Source organism: Charadrius vociferus, unplaced genomic scaffold (assembly GCF_000708025.1).
Source record: "Charadrius vociferus isolate BGI_N301 unplaced genomic scaffold, ASM70802v2 scaffold248, whole genome shotgun sequence".
Lineage (NCBI taxonomy): Eukaryota > Metazoa > Chordata > Aves > Charadriiformes > Charadriidae > Charadrius > Charadrius vociferus.
In genome coordinates, this window is record NW_009649851.1 from 290,236 (window position 1) to 308,632 (window position 18,397).

Genomic DNA, 18,397 nt, shown 5'->3' on the forward strand with positions numbered 1-18,397 from the left:
TAGAATTATTTTTAAGGAAAAAAGCCTAAGAATCTATTTCTTTACAGTATAGACCTACCTATACTGTTAGATAAACAAAAAGCATGTGAAGTTGTAGAACAGAAACAGAAAATAAAGGGGTAAACAAAAGAATGTTTGACGATCTACATATGCTGTAAAAAAATCTTGTAGCGGTTGATTCTCATTTTCAATATTATAGCCCAGATTTATGACTTACATGAATTGTCTTTTAGAAAGCATGGGAAAATGCCATGTTAGCATGTTATGGTGAAAATTACTTTTAGTAATTCTCCCCCCCTTCCCCGTACACAGGGAGGGGGCAAGCTTTGCTATCTAGTGACCCAACAAAGTGTTTAAAAATAACTTCACCTAATGTCTATAGAGAAAAAAAACAACCAAACAAAAAAAAATCATCCCACCAACCCCCCTTTAGCTGCCTCTCCCCCAGCACTTCAACTCTGAACTCCAAAACTCCACTTGGGAACTAGGAATTAAAATGAGTTGCGTGTTTAACAGACTCACAATGTACTTATCTCACAAAGCAACTTATTTTCATGAAATTAATTCTTCTGGTCAGTTGAACACCTTGTAAAACCTTTGCTTTCAATGTTCATTGATTAAACTTCACTTTACAGAATACATATCCTTTGTTATACCTTAAATAAGTTGCATACAATTGGCATATAATATTCTCTGTGGAGAATATTGGAATGAAATGTGTGTATGGAATGAAATATCTTATTAGATCATCTCACTCTTAGCTCTAGCACTAATAATACACTTATACACTATAACACATTAATAATACACTTAAAAATAACCTGGATTATGAGAATGCCGTGATTTTCAGCACTTGTTTAGAAACATCATCTTTTTCCTTATCTGGAATATAATATCTTATTATTCTGTCTACCTCTGAACCGTAGGCATCTGAGTTTTATGTATTATACATACCTTCAACAGTACTGATGATCTTAATTCTTATAAGTTTTCATTTTTCTTCACTTTACCTTAATGTAATTGCTAACATTTTATACATTTTCCTGTACTCACAAAACTTGCTTCTGTAAATATCATGCATGCTGTGATACTTTTCACTTGCACAAAAACATTAACACTGGTGCAATCTGGATTCACAGATGGCACAAAATACGATGCTACCCACAACACGTTTCTTGATCAGTCTTACTCATGTGCCAGCAGAAGCTGGGGTACACGCCCTTAAACCCAGTACAGTCTTCACTAATTTTTATTATTTTTTTTGTATTAGAGGCAAAACAAGTTGTAGTTTTGGACATTTTTTTCTTCAAAAGAAGAGAAAAAAATATTAATGCAGGCAAAGCCAGTGGACTAAAATGGCTTTTAATTTATTGTTTTCAGGCCAAATTCAAGATTCAAGACTATTGATTTCATTGGAACTTAGCCTGTTATATTTATGAAGTTAAAAGGTATAATTGCTTTTGTGAAAAACAATTTAAAGGAAAATATTTATTTTAATGGACTATTTTGGAGCCTTGCCTCTGTCATTTGGGAATAGCTGAAATACTAACCATATGTGGTTCTGTTTAAAAGCCACAGGCCACAACTACAGTTATGTTAACACAATTTGTTACTCAGCCTCTGAATCGCATGTGTAGGAAAGTCACAGACTTTGATCCTGACTTGATTATGATAGATGGCTGTTATCTTCCCAATCCCCTGTCCATTTAGGCTCCACTGCTACAGAGCTAGTTACCATGTAAAACATTTTCCGTGAAGAAAACTTAACAGACGGTTGACTTGAAGTTTTTCATTACTTTTCACAACCTCTCAGGCATAGTCAGTAGACTAGCAGTATTGCATGGATCAAAACATAAAAATCAAAACTACACAGAAAACCCAAACCAGGACGTTGAGAGGTTTTATGAGAATCACTTCTTTGATTATCTGTACTTCAGCTAAACGTTAACAAAGGGACTCAGACTGCCACATGGATTTTACGCATGTTCATTGCAAAGAACTGCTTCAGGATAATTTGGTATAAAAGTACCTATAACAAAGATTTGAATACCATCAGTTGTGTCTAATTTCAAATTGAAAATACAATATGCATGTGAAAACAGTAGGCATCAGAACGGATTAACTTAAAGTCGATCCAGCAAACCATAATTAGCTATTCCAAACCATAAATATCTATTAATGAAAAATCAATTTATGGAAAGGTGAAAGATCTTGCCTGAAGTCTACTCAGAGTGCCATTGGTGGTGTTCATTCCTGGCTTCAAATCTAGGGGCATTCTATGTTTAAAAGTAAGAACAGGTGTACTAAAATATATGAGCATTCTGATTCTCTCTTTTATACAAACATTCACTTTCTTCAGCAGCCTACTTGAAATTCATCTTGTCTGAGATCACCTAGGAGTAATGAAAATTGTGGGGATAATTGCTGATTCTTGGATACGTTCTTCTACAAAAGCGTGTTAAAGGTTGTTTCTGCAGCCAGAATTTTTCTGAATATTCTACAAACATTTTGAAGTTCAATGTTGTCCATTTAGGTTTTATCAATCTCCATAATGAATGTTTTTGGAGGAGGGAATTAGGATCTGTCAGGGCGAAAAATGACTTTTTTTCCAAGTCAGCTTCAACCAAATAATGTTTAACAAATTTACCTAAGTCAACATTTGCTTGGTGCGCATTATTTCCATGACAATTTCAATTTTTTGTTTCCGTTACTGATAATATACGGTCTTGGGAGCATGAAGAGAAACAAATAAAAATTCTTGCTAAGAGAGAGAGGGAGTATTACAGGGAATGTCATATGTTCCCTGTTACCTCTTAGTAGAGGGACTATGTTCCATATTTTCCATCTTAACAAAGAACTAAAATCTTCTACATCTATTCCTATTAATTTTCAAAATTTGAAACATAATTATGTACTTAAAAAAATAAAATGAGCAAGTGTGTAGCTCAGTTTTCTGGTCAGTAAAAAAATAGATGACCTTAGAGGTCCTCAGGGGCAGTTGAAATTCTGGTGGAGCCTGTAATCTCCATGTTAGTGAAGAAATAGCTTTGGCTACTCATGCAACAGTCTAATAAGAAAGAAAGAATGAACAAATTCATTTTCAATGAAGTCATTTTAAGTCATAACCTAAATACTTTCAAAATTCTCCAATGAAGTTTTCCTGGAGAAAGACTTTCAAAAACTTACTGAAAAGACTAAATACAACGTGATCATGAGCTTTAGTATCTAGTGCAGAATCTGTAGCTTGTACCATAACACTGTAAAGCTTGATTCTATCACAGTTTTGTATGTATATGTAACTGTTCTAGAAAGAAAAGCTGAAGTACTTATTAAAAAATGAATTTTGGTTAGCAATGTATACAAGGACTATAGTGGTTAGTAGCATTTAAAGTCCATATTATTAACAAAAAAAGTGTTGATATATTTCTTTCCTTAGTCAGCAAGCAACTTTCAGTTTAGAACAGATGCCCCTGGCAGCAGCTAAAGCAATGATCTCTGTGCTTTCTTGGTCTCCTTTTTATTCTTTTCTGTATTCCTTTCACTGTGTTTAGTAGTCAACCTTTGGCAGTCATTTTTTAGCTCAGATTAAATCTCTTGTGTTTATCATCACTCCATAGTGATTTCTCCAACTTTTTAAATTTTTTTTTTTCCTTGTGACAAACAACCAACTTTACTAATCATTATTACAAAATAGTTGCATCTGTTGACTATGCTCAGGAAATCATATGTCAGTAAAAGACTTATCTGGAAACCTGAGGTTTTGAAACTTTCTGCAATTCAACTGAGAGGTGTTTCCTTAATTTATGGTTTCTTCATGTCTTGATTTGAGACACTATTGGGTTATGGGACTTTTTACATATTCCAGAAAATGTTGCAGTACTGTAGACTCTGCTATGATCATCTAATGATTACCAGTATGACCATATAGATTTCCTTTGTCTCAATTCAGTGATTACTGGTATGCTCGTAAAAATTGGCAGGTAATATGATTTTCTGAATACTAGACCTTTAAATTTTTGGTGGTGTTAACTCTGTGTGTGCCCAGATGAAGAAATTGTATTATTTTAGGTATAAAAAAGCTTCCATTCATGTGTTGATCTTGCTGAGTTCATTACTGTTATAAGATGAGATAGGGTAATTCTTATTTTGTTGTGTACTGGTCACAGTGAGGCCTTTATTAAAAACTAACAAAATAAAAATGCAGCACATAGTATATCTCTGTACTTACCTCATTCAGGATGAAGATAAAGGATTTGGGTCCAACATTTAATGACAAGGTATTTTCTAGAGGTTTTCATCAAAATCAGATGTGCAGCACCTCCATGTTATTGTTACAGCAATGGTGAATTTTGGCTGACACTTAGCTGTCATAGTGAAGGTCAGAAAAATGCATGTACTTCGAAGGCAATGGTGAATTCTTTTGAAAACTTGGAAAAATAATTTTGTAGTCCCATACCAGATACTTGATAAATTATCACAAAAAAGTAAGACTTTTTTTTCTTTATATTCTTGTAATTTGTAAAAATTTATCAAGTTTAACATGTTTCTTGACAGCAACTGTATCTAACTGTTGGATATATCCCTTTAATACAGCAAATCTCACAAGAAGTTTTACCTTATAATGTAAAATTCTGTTGCTTATCAGTCAACATTTTACTTATTTTATTTCAAAAATAAACATAAAAGTTTTGAATCAGCTATTGTAAGAGAAAAATACTTAATTTTCCTTTTATTGTTATAAAAAGGCGGTATTAGCAGATTACTACAGTGCAGTTATTTCCAGCTATAGAGTTAAATGAAAATACTATATGAATTTCATTTAATGTATTAATTCATTAGTGTAAATAAAATAGATAAGATCAATTGCAGATTGAACTGTGAATGCAAAATGGTGAGATAATTTTTTGACAATATGTGATATGTGTAATGTTTGTCTGTAGTGATAAAGGAGTTTTGTCTGGTCAGAGGAAGGAGGCTGCTATTAGTCTTCTGCTCAGTTGTGGTGCATTGAAATGCACTGGAAAGTACAATCTGAATACTTAAAATACTTCACATTAAGTTAAATAAAAATACTATATTTTTCTAAGTTTTCTTTTCCATATTTTAAGTATTTGTATTAGAATGTATATATTTCATTGATGAATGTTTTCTTGGAGGGAGCACTTTACTAAATCAAGCAGCTCTTGAAATCTCTGAATCTCTTGGGCTCTCCAGGCTTTGCAACAACATTCTTCCCTGATCACACAGATTTGATGTGTTAATCAAGGTGGGCACTGCTCTGCGACGTGCTGCCTAATCATGCACAACGTATGTCCTTCAGTTTCTCAAATTTGCTTTAGATACTCTTTTCTATGAACCATTTACCCTTTATCAGTCAGGGTTATAAAGCCTTAAATTTTCTGGGAGTTTTTTTCTCCAGAAAAAAAAATGGGATATTTATGATAATGGCTTTAGTAGCATGATTTTTTGATGATGTGGAATGGGACTATTCTGATGTTGTTACAAGGTTGATTTTTGGATTAAGCAACTTGTACAACAACTTGTATTAAAGTTGTTAAAACTGCAACTACTCTTTGAAGCATAACAGAAAATTTACATTCCAGTCTATTAAGGAACTGAGAGGTCTGGCAACAGGGTTGGCAACAAGGGATTTTAGGTTCCATCAAATTCACTAGTGCAACTACTAGAATGCGTCATTTGTGCCTAAGCATGGAAAAGCCCTTGCTGGCTGAATTCAAGATTCACAACCTTATAATAAGCAGAATTACCTCAAAAAAACCGCAAAACCTCCCTTTGTCATCCTTGAAATTCTGCAGCCATTGCAGGTCATCCCAGAAATATCCTCTTCCAGCAGCTGACACTTATTTCATGAATCCAGAAATGGAGCTGCACCAACAAAACTGATCCAAGAAAACTTCTTCCAGAAGCAGCTGGTCATTGTCGTTCTTGTTGTCCTTTGGTGCAGCTGTACACAGACTAACTGGTGCCTCTGCCAAAACTGTAGCAAAGCTTCTCAGTCCTATCAAGGTTGGCGTAGAAAAACTGAAGCCTTCCGGCAACAAGTTGTCAAACATGTATTGAAAAGAGACTCCACTTTTGGCAGTTTGTGGAAAACGTGTCTTGCAGAGGCAGTGTTACATCCACACAAACATGTATTTTGGTTCCAAGGGCACCTGCCAGAACCCTGCGGATGCATTTGGTATATATATGTATTTTTTTAAAACAAAAAGGCATCAGCTTTCTCTCCCGTAATTTCTGTATGTGCTTATTGAGCATAGTGTTTTCCCTTTATATGCTTATTTAGTTCTTCTGGGCTTCTTTCAGTTCTGCACTTTACAGTTTCCGTCTCTTGGATGAGCTCCTTAAACTCTCTAATTGTTTTGTTCTTTTGCCCCAGCTATGAGTATATCTCTTGGTGAGACTAATGTTTTTAACATTTTTGACTTGGTACAAGATATTCTTCCCTCTCCTATCTCCCATCAGTCTTATGCATTGTTTCCAATTATTTATTCTTTACCTCACATATTTCTTTGAGAAACTTAATATCACTAGTGTAAATCTGTTCACTACTTCTGCCTATTGCTATTCGTATAACACTTTTTTTCTGACATCAAGGTAATTCATAATATCTTCCATTTCCTCTCATGGTAAGTGCCTGTTCAATTCCACTGCAATATTATCTATTTTACTGATTCCTTGGAGTTGTCTGTACTCTACAGAGTTTGCTGGTATCTGCAATCAGCAAGAAAACAAGGTAATTCATATTGCACCTTTTTCTGAATTTTAGGGCATGGTCTTGTTTTGACATATATTACACAGCGCATGGTTCCAGGTGCTGTTCATATGTAGCTCATGTTTTGCATGGAGTTACCCTGTCCCTTGTGCAGAACTTTGTGTTTGTCTTTGTTGAAGTTCAGGAGATTATTCTCAGTCTGTTTCTGACACACTGTGATGCCAGTTAGTAGCAGTCCTGCCCTCCAGCGTATTCACCATTCCCCCAAATTTGGTGTCATCCAGAAATTTGATGATGATGCATTTCATGCCACTTTACAGTTTGTTAATGAAAACATTAGGTGGCGTTTGCCACAGTTATCAACCCCTGAAAGCATGACTCATAACCACCTGCCTGTTAAACTTGGAAACATTGACCACTGTCTTCTGAGTCTGACAGTGCAAGCAGTTTTCTGCTCTTTCATTTAGACCATGTCTCCTCAGCTTACCTACAAGGGTACCAAAGGAGCCTGTGTCAAAAGCCTTGTTAAAGCTAAGGTAAATGGGACGTGTTGCGCTTTCCTCAGCTACAGAGCTTGTAATTTTATTGTAGAGGTTGATCCATTTGTCCTTGGTCAACCTGTCCTTTCTGTTCTCAATCACTGTCTTGTTCTTCATGTTTCTGGAAATGCCTTCTGTGAAGACTTGCTCCCCACAGTCCAGCCTGTAGATCCCCTGTACCTATTCCTTGCCTTTGAGGTGGTGTCCAATGTTTTATTTCTGTTTCCCCAGAAAATCAGTTATAATTGACAAGGTACCTGTAAGAGACTAAGTCTCCCAAGGGGAAAACTTTGGGGTTTAGAAGTTCTCCTTTCTGACGTGGTGTCAGTAAGGGTTTTTAGCATAAATAAAAAATTATTTTGCCATCACATGATATTCAATGGAAAATTTTCAGTGAGCCCTACTTCCAAGTTACATTTCATCAGTCATTGTTTGTTCAATTTCTCCATAGTCAACTGGACCCAGAATCTTTTAGTAATTTATTTGAGCTGAGTGTTGACTCTTTGCATTTCAGAAGATAGATGTAAAATTCCACTTCTATCCAAACAATATTTTTCTAAAGTGAAAAACTGATTTTTCAGTGAATCATTTTACATACCCGTAGGAATCTGATATGTTGTAAAGATTGTATAGAATGTGCTGTGATGATGTGATGCATTTTTATTAAAACTATATGAAATTAGAAAATCACATGAAACTTAGAGAAGAACAGTGAAATTAAATTAACCAGACAAATGTATTCCTACATGTTTGAAAGTTTGTGCTTTGCTTATAATTTAGGAGAAGAGATACTGCTGCTCACTGAATGAATGCTAGAATGCATAACACTGTGCTGTGTACTTGTGAACTGATTGGATAGGTAACTGAACTAAACTGAAATATTGCATCTATTTTAATACTACTTCTACTATTTTAAGCATTTTTCCTTCGTTCCTAAACTCAATTAACCAGGCTGTCTGTAATGTGGTTTACAAAGTATCCTGTATTTATGTTTTGCAATCGCTGCATAAGTGCTTTGGTCTACCAGGGCTTTAGGAGTACACTGCAGTCTGTAGATATATTATGAATTAATCGCCCCTTTCCAGCTGAGTAGTTAATGGATATTGATCACTGTTTTGTCATGAGCTGCAATGTATTCTATCATTTGAATGCTGTTTGTCAAATACTTTTTACAAATTACTGTGCAGGACCTTGTATCACAGCTGGTGTAGTTTAAGGTTTGGACAGAGTCACTGTGAATGAAGCCCTGCTGTGAAATAAAAGTCAAAAGGCATCTTGGCATCCCAACCATTTCCTTGGGAGAAGATTACAGCCTGAGTATGTTGAACTTTATTGCCATGGGCCTCATGACAGTATTCAGAAACATGCATGGCATTTGTGTTAAAGAAACTCAGATGTGCTTAGACACAAGGGATGGCATTCTTTTGTTTATCAGTATCTTGCAAAAAAAGTTAAATGTTGTTACACTTTTGGGGTACAATAAAAAAAATCAGTGAAGAATGTGTAATTTATGCATATAAAAATCGAGGTTCCTGATTTCCTAAACATAATTTGTTGCGAGAAAAAGGAAATGACTAATCTCAACCATAGACAGAAATATATTTATTGAGAAAGAAGGGAGGGGAGGGACTCAACAGCTCTTCTTTGAGTAAAATGTTGTTTCTTGTTTTGGCTTGCTGTGAGATCAGAAGTACACTGAAGCTGCATAGAGAATATGCACTGCATTTGTTAACTTGTGAACATGTGGAGTAAAGCAAAAGGAAACTTAAAAATCAATGAACATTATGTACTTGTGTAATTCCATCTAAATTGCATCAATTGAATTCTGTCCTTTATACCACTATGTTTCAAGGACAGACAAACCTATGAGAATTCAGGGTAAAGACAAATATGAATCTCTTCAGGAAGTAAAATCCTTCTAAAATGGAATTGGATCTCCTGCGACCTGGAATGGCCGACCTACAGTATCTTGCATCCTATTGCTGACATGATAGGTTCCTTAATGAAATGGGCATTACGAAGGCTCCTAGACATGCAGAAAGACCACAAAGTCAAAACAAATTGGTGAGGATTCTTCTAGGTTGGGTGCAGTTCCATGTCTTCTGCATTTGCACTTGTATGAATATAATGGCCATAGAGGATGAAGAAAGTATTACATCTGGCATAATTCAGAGCACATGTGAAGTTTGTCTGGTACAGACTTGGTCTTGAATTGCTGCTGTCAGATAGTAACCAGGTAGCAATCTGTGAAGTTGCTCCTCAAAAGCTCTAAGTGTGATTCTGGTCGATGTTAAACCTGGAAACCCTAGAAAATAAGAGTATACATTCTTGGTTTTATTTACTGAGAATCACTGCAACAGTGTTTAAGTTAAACAAATTAAAAGCTTGTATTAATGAGTAACATATAAAATGTGCTAGGGTCATTTATGAAGGAAAAAGAGTTTTGCAAGTTAGTAATTTTGAAAGACTGTGTATATCCTTATCAAAATGAGAAGTTTTAAAAGTAATGGGAATTACATAAGGCAGTATCTTCCAAGTTTTAAGTGCGTTCTTGTAGTTCTGTTGGTAGGTAAGTCCACAGGTAGTCAGCTATATGGGCCTCCTAGGTATGTGTTTCTTCCATCCTGTTTCTCAAGTCCCAGAAGAGTTGCATTTAACAAAATTGTAGCTGTGTCAATAAGGTTTGATTTCACCTTTGGTGACAAGAAAAAAAGAAAACTTTCATCCCATTATAAAGCAGAGCAGTGGCTAGCAATGACGTTAACTTCACTAGGCAAAATTGTATATGAATGTTAGAATGAAACTGTACATTAATTTTCACTGAAAAGAAAATTTGCTTATCATTTCAATAAGAAGATTCCAAACTTTCTTTTGAAGTTAATTATATGCTGTTAGTAATAACTAATATAAGTAATTAGTGTCATATTGGCATTTATTCCAGCAAAATATGTTATTTGACTTTTGCTCCACACGATGGCTTTATCTGTGGAGTTAGAACTTGTAGCTTTAAGACTTCTAAAAGTTACATGGGAATTCCAAATATGACTATGGTTTTTTCACCTTTCTTCAAGGCAGCATGTGATTATCTTAGATATAATCAGTATGGTGCGAAATTACTGGTTTATGTAATTGGATTTTTAACTCTACTGAGATTGAATATAAAGGACATTGGTCATAACATCAATTAATATGGAATAGGTTTTCTTTGATAAAACTGCCATTTTTAATAGTTCAGTTGCATTAATATTGTATTTATGTATGGATGCATAAACTTTATTCAGCTTATCTAATGAAAATGAATGATTTTTCTAAAATCAGGTCATTAAAATTCAATTGTAGTTTTGAATTTCATTGCAGTTTATATGGTCGATCCTTATTCCTTTTAACAAACAAAGCATTTCTTCTAAACTGAACTGCTGAGTTCTCTTACTACTGTAAACAAAAAGAATAGGCTTATGCGTTGTTTGACAGTTTATGTTTCTAAAATATTAACTACATCAACAATAAAAATTCTGTGATTCAGTAAAACTCTGCCCACATAAAACTTTGCCTGTAACAATACGTATTAAATTCTGGCACCACTGAAACAGTCTGTTGAATTTGGAACCAATATTTCACCTGTAATTTGTAGCTAATGTACTGCATATAGTTTATGATTACCTTATACATGCTGACTTAACAATTCTTGTCTTAATGCTTTAAAAACATACATGACTAAAGTTTCTGACATTTTTTTTTCTTGATTCATTATGAGCTTAGTCTTGTGTGGTGGTGAATCTCTTGGTCAGATTAATGATGACATAGATTACCTTGTTTATCAAACAAAAGTTCAGGTCAGTACTTGTTCTGAAGTCAAGAATGAGGAGAGTTGCCTCTCCTCTCCTGTACCAGAAGCCTAAGCCACCTACCAAATTCCAAAAGCCATCGGTGCCTCACCAGATGCTAGCAGCCCTGTGTGTCCATCCAGGCAGTCAAAATCTGTTACTTGCTGGCTTTCACTTCTGCAACGTAATGATGCTATTTACCCAGCAAAGTTTTGCTGCCTATTCAAACTGGGAGGAGTGTAAATCATATGTGTTATCAAAGTAATGTAAGGAAAAACGTTCTTATTTTATTATTCACTTGTCAATTCAGTATAGCAAAACTATTTTAAAAGTACTTTAATTCCTGTAACACTTCCAATCTGCAGCAGAGTTCAGCAACTATCTGATTATATGATCGGTATGGCCAGAATAACGTGCCAGGTCTTCACTCGGTTAGGCGTGGGTTCAAAGCAGTACTCTGCACATGGCATGGTGCAAGTCTGTATTTCAATGTCATAGGACATGGTTTTCAGGAAATTAATTTCCCGAGAACAATTTTTGTTCCCCAGATGTGTTTCAGATTCATTTTGTGCAAATTCAGAGGAACAGATTTAATTATTTTATGGTATTTGATTTGTCTACTTTTGTAGAAGTAGCAAGAAATATTTTTCACAATTGATAAAGGCATTGTTATATATAAGGCAGCTGCATTGCTTTGTTTCAGGAGTCTAAATTAGTTGTGTACAATGCATACATGGCATTTTCAAAACTTTGGTTTGCCTTTAAAATTGAGAAGCTAAGATTTCAGTGCAACGTCTCTGTTAACTGTGGCATTCTGTCTTGCAGCTACAAAGCAGATAAACAGTTAATTAATTTCACTATTCTTAAAACAGCAGTATTATACTTCATTCCTAACTGAGGTCATTTTACATTTCTTGTCATACACTGGAGAAGAAAAAATATATATAGATAATACTTCCATACTACAAGTCCAGGGGGTACTGCTGACATAGAATATGTGGAGAATTTCATACTTGCAATAAGGAATGGAAAAATAATCTACTGTGTTGTTTATGTGGTGATGATATATATCTTTGAGACATGTGTTAGCTCTTGGAATATTGAATGGTCTCTAGGTGAAGATACATTGCTCAGTTTTTATAAAGATATTTTTATGTATATTTTGGGTAAAAGCCAAAACTCTTACAAATAATTTGAGCTAAGGGATTAAATAGATAACTTGAAACAATGAGGATGGATCATTTTGTACCTGGTTATAAATAAGCATGTGCAGAAATAAGGTACGTATTTCTCTGAAAACTGTTGAGGATTCCTAAAGGTTGTAAAGTCTTATTTTAAAAAGGAAGTTTTATGATTAAGTGAAAAAATATTTATCATATCTTTATATTAAACACAAAGACACGTGCTAAATTCCAAATGGGCATTAAGGATATGCATAACAATAGGAAATAATGCAGAAATCGAAAATAAAAAGCAGCTGAGGTTATGTCCTTTAGTCTTACTGTTCTGACATCTTACAAACTAATTTGGGTTTTTCATATACATGTCACAATACCGAAAGGCATCATTAGAACGTATATTGAGTTTCCCACTGTCCACTTTTCTTACTGTTTTTCCTCTACCAGATTGGAATGTGTTACGAAGTGTGAGCACTTGCACGCCTTTTGTTTTCTATGCACAGTTAGCATACACGCATTGCATTCACGTAGAGTTAGACATGCTAAAACCTTCAGTAACTCTGTGCAGAAGTAAAGCTTCACATCTGTGAACTTGTTGTCCTTTTCAGAATACATATGCAAGTAGTTTTCTAAATGCTGCTGTATTTAACTGTGTATGGACATTGGTGTTCTGTTTAGGTGAGCTTGGTTAAAGTAATAGAAGATAAAGTATTTGTTATTGGAAAATCACAAAGGATGAAATGGGCTTTTAAAGTAACAAGAAGCAAAATACTCATGTGATGAGTTTTGGTTTATTGTTTTAAACCTGCAGTTCATAATCACTCAGCAGCCATTTAAGAAAGAAGAGTGAGGTGAATGCAAATAACATCCTAATGATCCTTAATGTGATTGTTCCTGTAACGAAGATTTTATATTTCTGCTATCACAGTTGACTGGTGCCAGGTTTTTGCTAGTTGCTGTGTTTTAGAGAACTATGATATGAGATGAAGGCATAAATGAAAAGTCTGGCGGAGGAACACTTGAGATATTTCAATTTTGGAATTTGGTCAGATGTTATGGTTAATAGGAGTGTGGTTTGAGTTGGAGGGTGCCTGTTGTAAGAATGAAAGTTAAAAATATTGAAATGAATTGTTCAAATGGAAATATTGTTTTGCCATTCATCATACAGGGGCACAATGGTAATACATTTTTCTAGTAGAACTATGTGTGTTATTGTGTTCTTCAGTGTTGGCAAAATGAACTAATGAAAAAATCTAGTAATTTTTTTAACTCTACTTGAGTATTTTTTTGTTCTACGTTTTTAAAAATAGTCTTAAAAATTCAAGTAGTTTATTTTTTAAATATTAAGTTACATTCCAATTCTGGTTCCTTTTAAGACTTCCGTAATAAAATCACTATTTTCATCAGTGCAATTATTAGTTGATTTACTTTGGCATAGCCTTTTCAGCCTAGAGAGACACAAATGACACACTCGACTGTTGAATGAGGCATTCTGAGACTGTGAAGAAAATGGGTTTTCATCTTTTTTTTAAAGTTAACCTTGTGCCAAACTTTTTGTAGAGGCAGTGGAGGTGATTATTTAATGTTAAATAAATGGCAGTTTACTTTTAGAAAGTACATTCTTTGGTCATCACATCACTTCCATTTTAGTCAGATTTGTTGTTGACCCAAATGGAAACAAGCTACCTCTTTATTGTTTTCTAAACAAGGAATACTTCCCTTTTTATATGTAAACTGTGTTGGTGAAATTATATTTCAGACATGGGAGTGAGAAAGCTGCTAATAAATTCCTTAAGTGGGAAGAATCATAACAATACCTATCTAGCAGAAATCGAGATAAGATATGTATATATACACACATATGCACACACATAAATATATGTTGTTCTAACGTGATATCAAGTGAATAAAAGTTACAATGTGTATAGGAAGGATATCAGAGGGACTCCATAAGGCAGAAATGAAATTATAATGAATAACCTTGAAAATGGTTTTACTTACTTTCTTCATATGTTTTTCTTGAAGGATTGTTCATCTTCAGAAGAATATAGCATTGCTGCAGCGTTGCTACCCCTGACGACTGCTTTTTATAGGGTAAGTTTTTATTGAAAACCACTCCTATTTTGTATTTTTTACATTATGTACCTTGTTAAAATGAATAAAATGATGACAGGAGATACATGGTGGGTAGGAAGGTTCATTCTAAAATTGATTGATGTCAATGGAAGTCTTTTAATAGGATATTATGGACATTGCTGCAGAATTACACTTTCTGATGTTGGGTGATGATGATTATGATAAAATTACCCAGAACCAAATGCAGGCTTATATGATGGGTTAGAGAATTACAATTGAATTATAACGAGTCACTAGAATAATTGAAAAGAATAATTTCTGATGTTATCATGTAAAAAATGTTTATTGGAATACTTTTTTGTTTAAGTTGGCATGTTAAATACTGGCCAAAAAGTACATGTTAAGTTTGCAGTCGGTGTAGTTGTTAACTATGGAGAATATTATGAATGGCTTTTGTTAACTGTATATCTGTTTTCAATTCCTTGTGTTGTTTTTTTTCTTTTCTTTTTCCATAGTGTTTGATAGTGATAAAATATAATATGATAGTAAATATGAAAATGCAAATAATGCAAGTTTTGCAAGCAATTATTTCAAAAGCAGAACTTCTGTAGTGTGACTGTAGTTATTTCAGTGTCCCAATACAATAGCGTTTTCACCAGTTCTCATTAGCTCAAGTGCCACTTCTTACATATCTGAGGAGATGAGTAGTTCAGAACATGGACTTGCTTAAAATATTAAATAATCTTTGTTTAATGTGAATATTGTTATACAACCCAGTTTGGGAAATAAGTGTATAATCATTGGTAATTGGTACGTCATGATACTGCAAAATAGTAGTTACTGTGATGGTCTAGCTAGACATTAGTAACGTGATGGAAATTAAGAAAAATATAACCTTCCATCCTTCAGATGGTATATGAGGCATTTATGAGTAGCCGTAAATAAAATCCAGAGAGATTCCTGTTTTAGTTGAATAGAAGCTAAGGTTTCTGCAACAGTAAGCTGAGAAATCAAACGGTGCTTTTTAATTTAAACTATACATTCTAATTGAACAACTTCTAGTTGTTTTAAACTAGAAATAGATTCTGTGATGTAGTTTTTAGAATAAAAAATGTGAAACACTACCAGTCAGAAGACAGAAACATCTGCTGAAGATGAGAGCAATTTTGACGAAGTCATAGGAAGTTTCTTGAAATCTCGTATTTAAGCCAGTATTTACTACATATATAGAGCATAAAGTGGTAGATTTTCTCTCTTATAATGGTTTGAACTGTGAAAAAGTTTTATTTAAATGGGCTTTATTTTAGAACTGTATATAACACCCCAAGCCTGCTTTCTGGAAAGAGTCTACGGAGTATTTTCATTCTCTGATATAAGCTCGTGTGGTGAGACATTAAATTAAATCCCAGCAAGTAAACTTTCTCCCATCTTTAATTATAAGTTCATCTTTCTCTAATCCCTCTCTTTTGAGTCCTTGAGTAGCAGAATCGTGAATTGTTTGTCATTTGTTGCTGCCACTAATGCTTAATTTGGAGAAAGAGCTAATAAGTTATTGAGACTTTCCAGTTCCCTGTTTTATATTTGTTACTGCATTAATCCTATATTACGGAGAAAGACTGACTTTAGTTTTGGTTTGTTTTCTGATTTTTAGTTCCTCTAATAAAAATGGCTGAGAGAGTCCACATAGCTCTTTATCGTGAGAGGTAGAGAGTATTTTGGGGAGTTGTAGCAGTTCGGTTAGATTCCTCATTGATAAAGTTTGATCAAGTATGGGGGAAAAAAAAGGCAGTTAAAAAAATACTTTTTTTTTTTTTTGCGTGGAGTATCATGAGTGTTGAAATAAGCTTAAATAAGTTTTAATTTCACAATGAAGAAGAGCAGAAAGCTGCATTGAATATAGAATATCTTTAAATAATTTCTTCTATACACTTGTAATTTTGGTAGGAGTACTGAGATCTCACACTATTTCTCTCACAAAAAGTTCTTTGAAATGTTTTGTGTAGTAACCTGGTTCCATACTTACTATGTCACTCTAAAGCTATACACTCAGGAAACTGTGAGTCCCCGGATGTAAGAAGCATGATTATTTTCTTAAATGTTCCAGACCTGAATTAAAAATTAAAGTAACCTGACTGTTAACTTGCAAAAAACAGCTGTTAATGCATAATAGAAAAAGAATTTTGTTTTTCCCAGATCTAATCCTCAGGTTCAGTGATGGCCCCCTTTGGTATGTCCCATTAGATGCAATTCTTTGGCAAAAGTACTTATTTTGATATAAAACTATTCATACTAAACACAAACTGTTGTGTTGTTCAGAACATAAGATCAGTAGACAAACTGCAACGATTAGTTAAGATTAACAGTTTAAGGTTCTGTTTGGGATTTGAGTAAAAATTAAACTTTTTAGAGCATTTTTCAGCTTCTCTAGAGGTTTTCAAAATTGTATGCTAGACTAAAGTGAGTATGTTCTACTGGGCATGAACCAGTGTAGGAACAATGTTCTGTATCAGTATTCTTAAATTAAGAAAAACCTGTGTCATTTTTCCACCCCTTTAGCATCTCTGTAACCCTTTGGAGGGATTCCTGCTCTAGAGGTACACTAAACTAATGTTCTTCTTCCCCTGTTTTGGGGAGAAATAATATCAAATCCTGCTGCTTTACTTTTCTCTTCCTGCTTGCTAACGTATTAACAGTTTATAAGTTCTCTTTTCACGGGGTTTCTCTTTACTGAAATCTTAGATAGAATGATTAAAGTTTTGTTGCTTAACACAGCATAGTACTGTTCTGTCTCTGATAAGTCCAGAGGAATGTACAAACAAAAATTAAGGTCATTTGGGGGGGGTCTTCTTTTTTTTATTAAAATACCTTCAGGAAAATGGTATGTTTGCACTGTCAAACTATGCCATGGCCTTTTCTGCTGAGTTGCTTGACAATTTTATTCAATTACTTTATACAGGGTAGTTTACACACACATACACGTGCACACACACTTCAAGCTGCATTTCATTTTTCTGTAGGCAGAGCACAGATATTCCAATACCGTTGCTTCAATATGCAGAACTCTGTGATTGTGTTTATGCTTTCCAAAAAATGGTGAGGTACTGCTTGGCAGTATGTACTTGTTTTTATTGATGGTTCCATTATCAGAATACCACGTGTAATGCCAGCAGCATATTAAATATTATTTCACTTAGCCCTGTTGAAACTGCACAGTGTTCTTGGAATAAACAGGAATTGTGAATCTAATAATGACACAGGTTTTCATTGGTGTGTGCATTGGTATTACTGTGCAAGTGCTATTCCAAATTGAGTTATCAGTAAGAAAGCCTGTAGTAAATCTAAAAATGTTGTAGTTATATCAGTCAAATATATATTTTACCATCTATGTTTGCTATAGCATTTTCATGGGAAATTATGGTGGAATTTCATGTCTCAACATTTTATTATTAATGTAATTCCTGTTGTTTCAAATGAAATAATAAAAAGAAGTTACACAACATCGCAGTTCCTTTGTGAAAGGACTGTTGTGTATATGAAATGTTAAGTTTCATTTTATTTACCTAACACAAAGCAGAGCACTAATGAAACAATTACTTGTTCTTCCTAAATAGCTTTACTGTACATGGCTATCAATTTTGCAGAGAGCAAGCATTTGAGGTGTATAAATAATGAGAAAGATGTGTTTTCATGTGAGTCCAGCAAATGAAACCAAAAAACTGAGTAGTTAAACATACTCCTAGAGGTGACGTTGGTAAGATTCTGGAGTAGTCTTCTCATGAAGTACTCAATGCTCTAGCCTTGAGGTATTTTAAATTATTCTTGGGAAAACAGTAAAAAAATTATAGAAAGACACAAGCCTGCATGATCTGACTGATCTTGTCTTAATGTCTTTGATCACATAAAGATCAGTCTAGGGATTAGTCTAGGGTATTTCTACATATATCTAATTAAAATAATAAGAAACATTACCCTGTGTACAGCATGCTATCAGCTCTTGGGATGTCTGGTGAAATTTCAGAATTCCAACTCCTGAAGTCTGGTAAGTGA

General features: G+C 34.2%; 1 protein-coding gene across 1 annotated transcript in view; it reads left to right on the forward strand.

Moving 5' to 3' along the window:
* The window catches only part of SBF2 (SET binding factor 2), a 217,886-nt gene that overhangs the window by 131,560 nt on the left and 67,929 nt on the right, over positions 1 to 18,397 (forward strand). Inside the window, exon 16 of the mRNA XM_009890946.1 lies at positions 14,300 to 14,368. Within this exon, the coding sequence (XP_009889248.1) occupies positions 14,300 to 14,368 (69 nt within the window). The remainder of the gene's footprint in view (positions 1 to 14,299; positions 14,369 to 18,397) is intronic.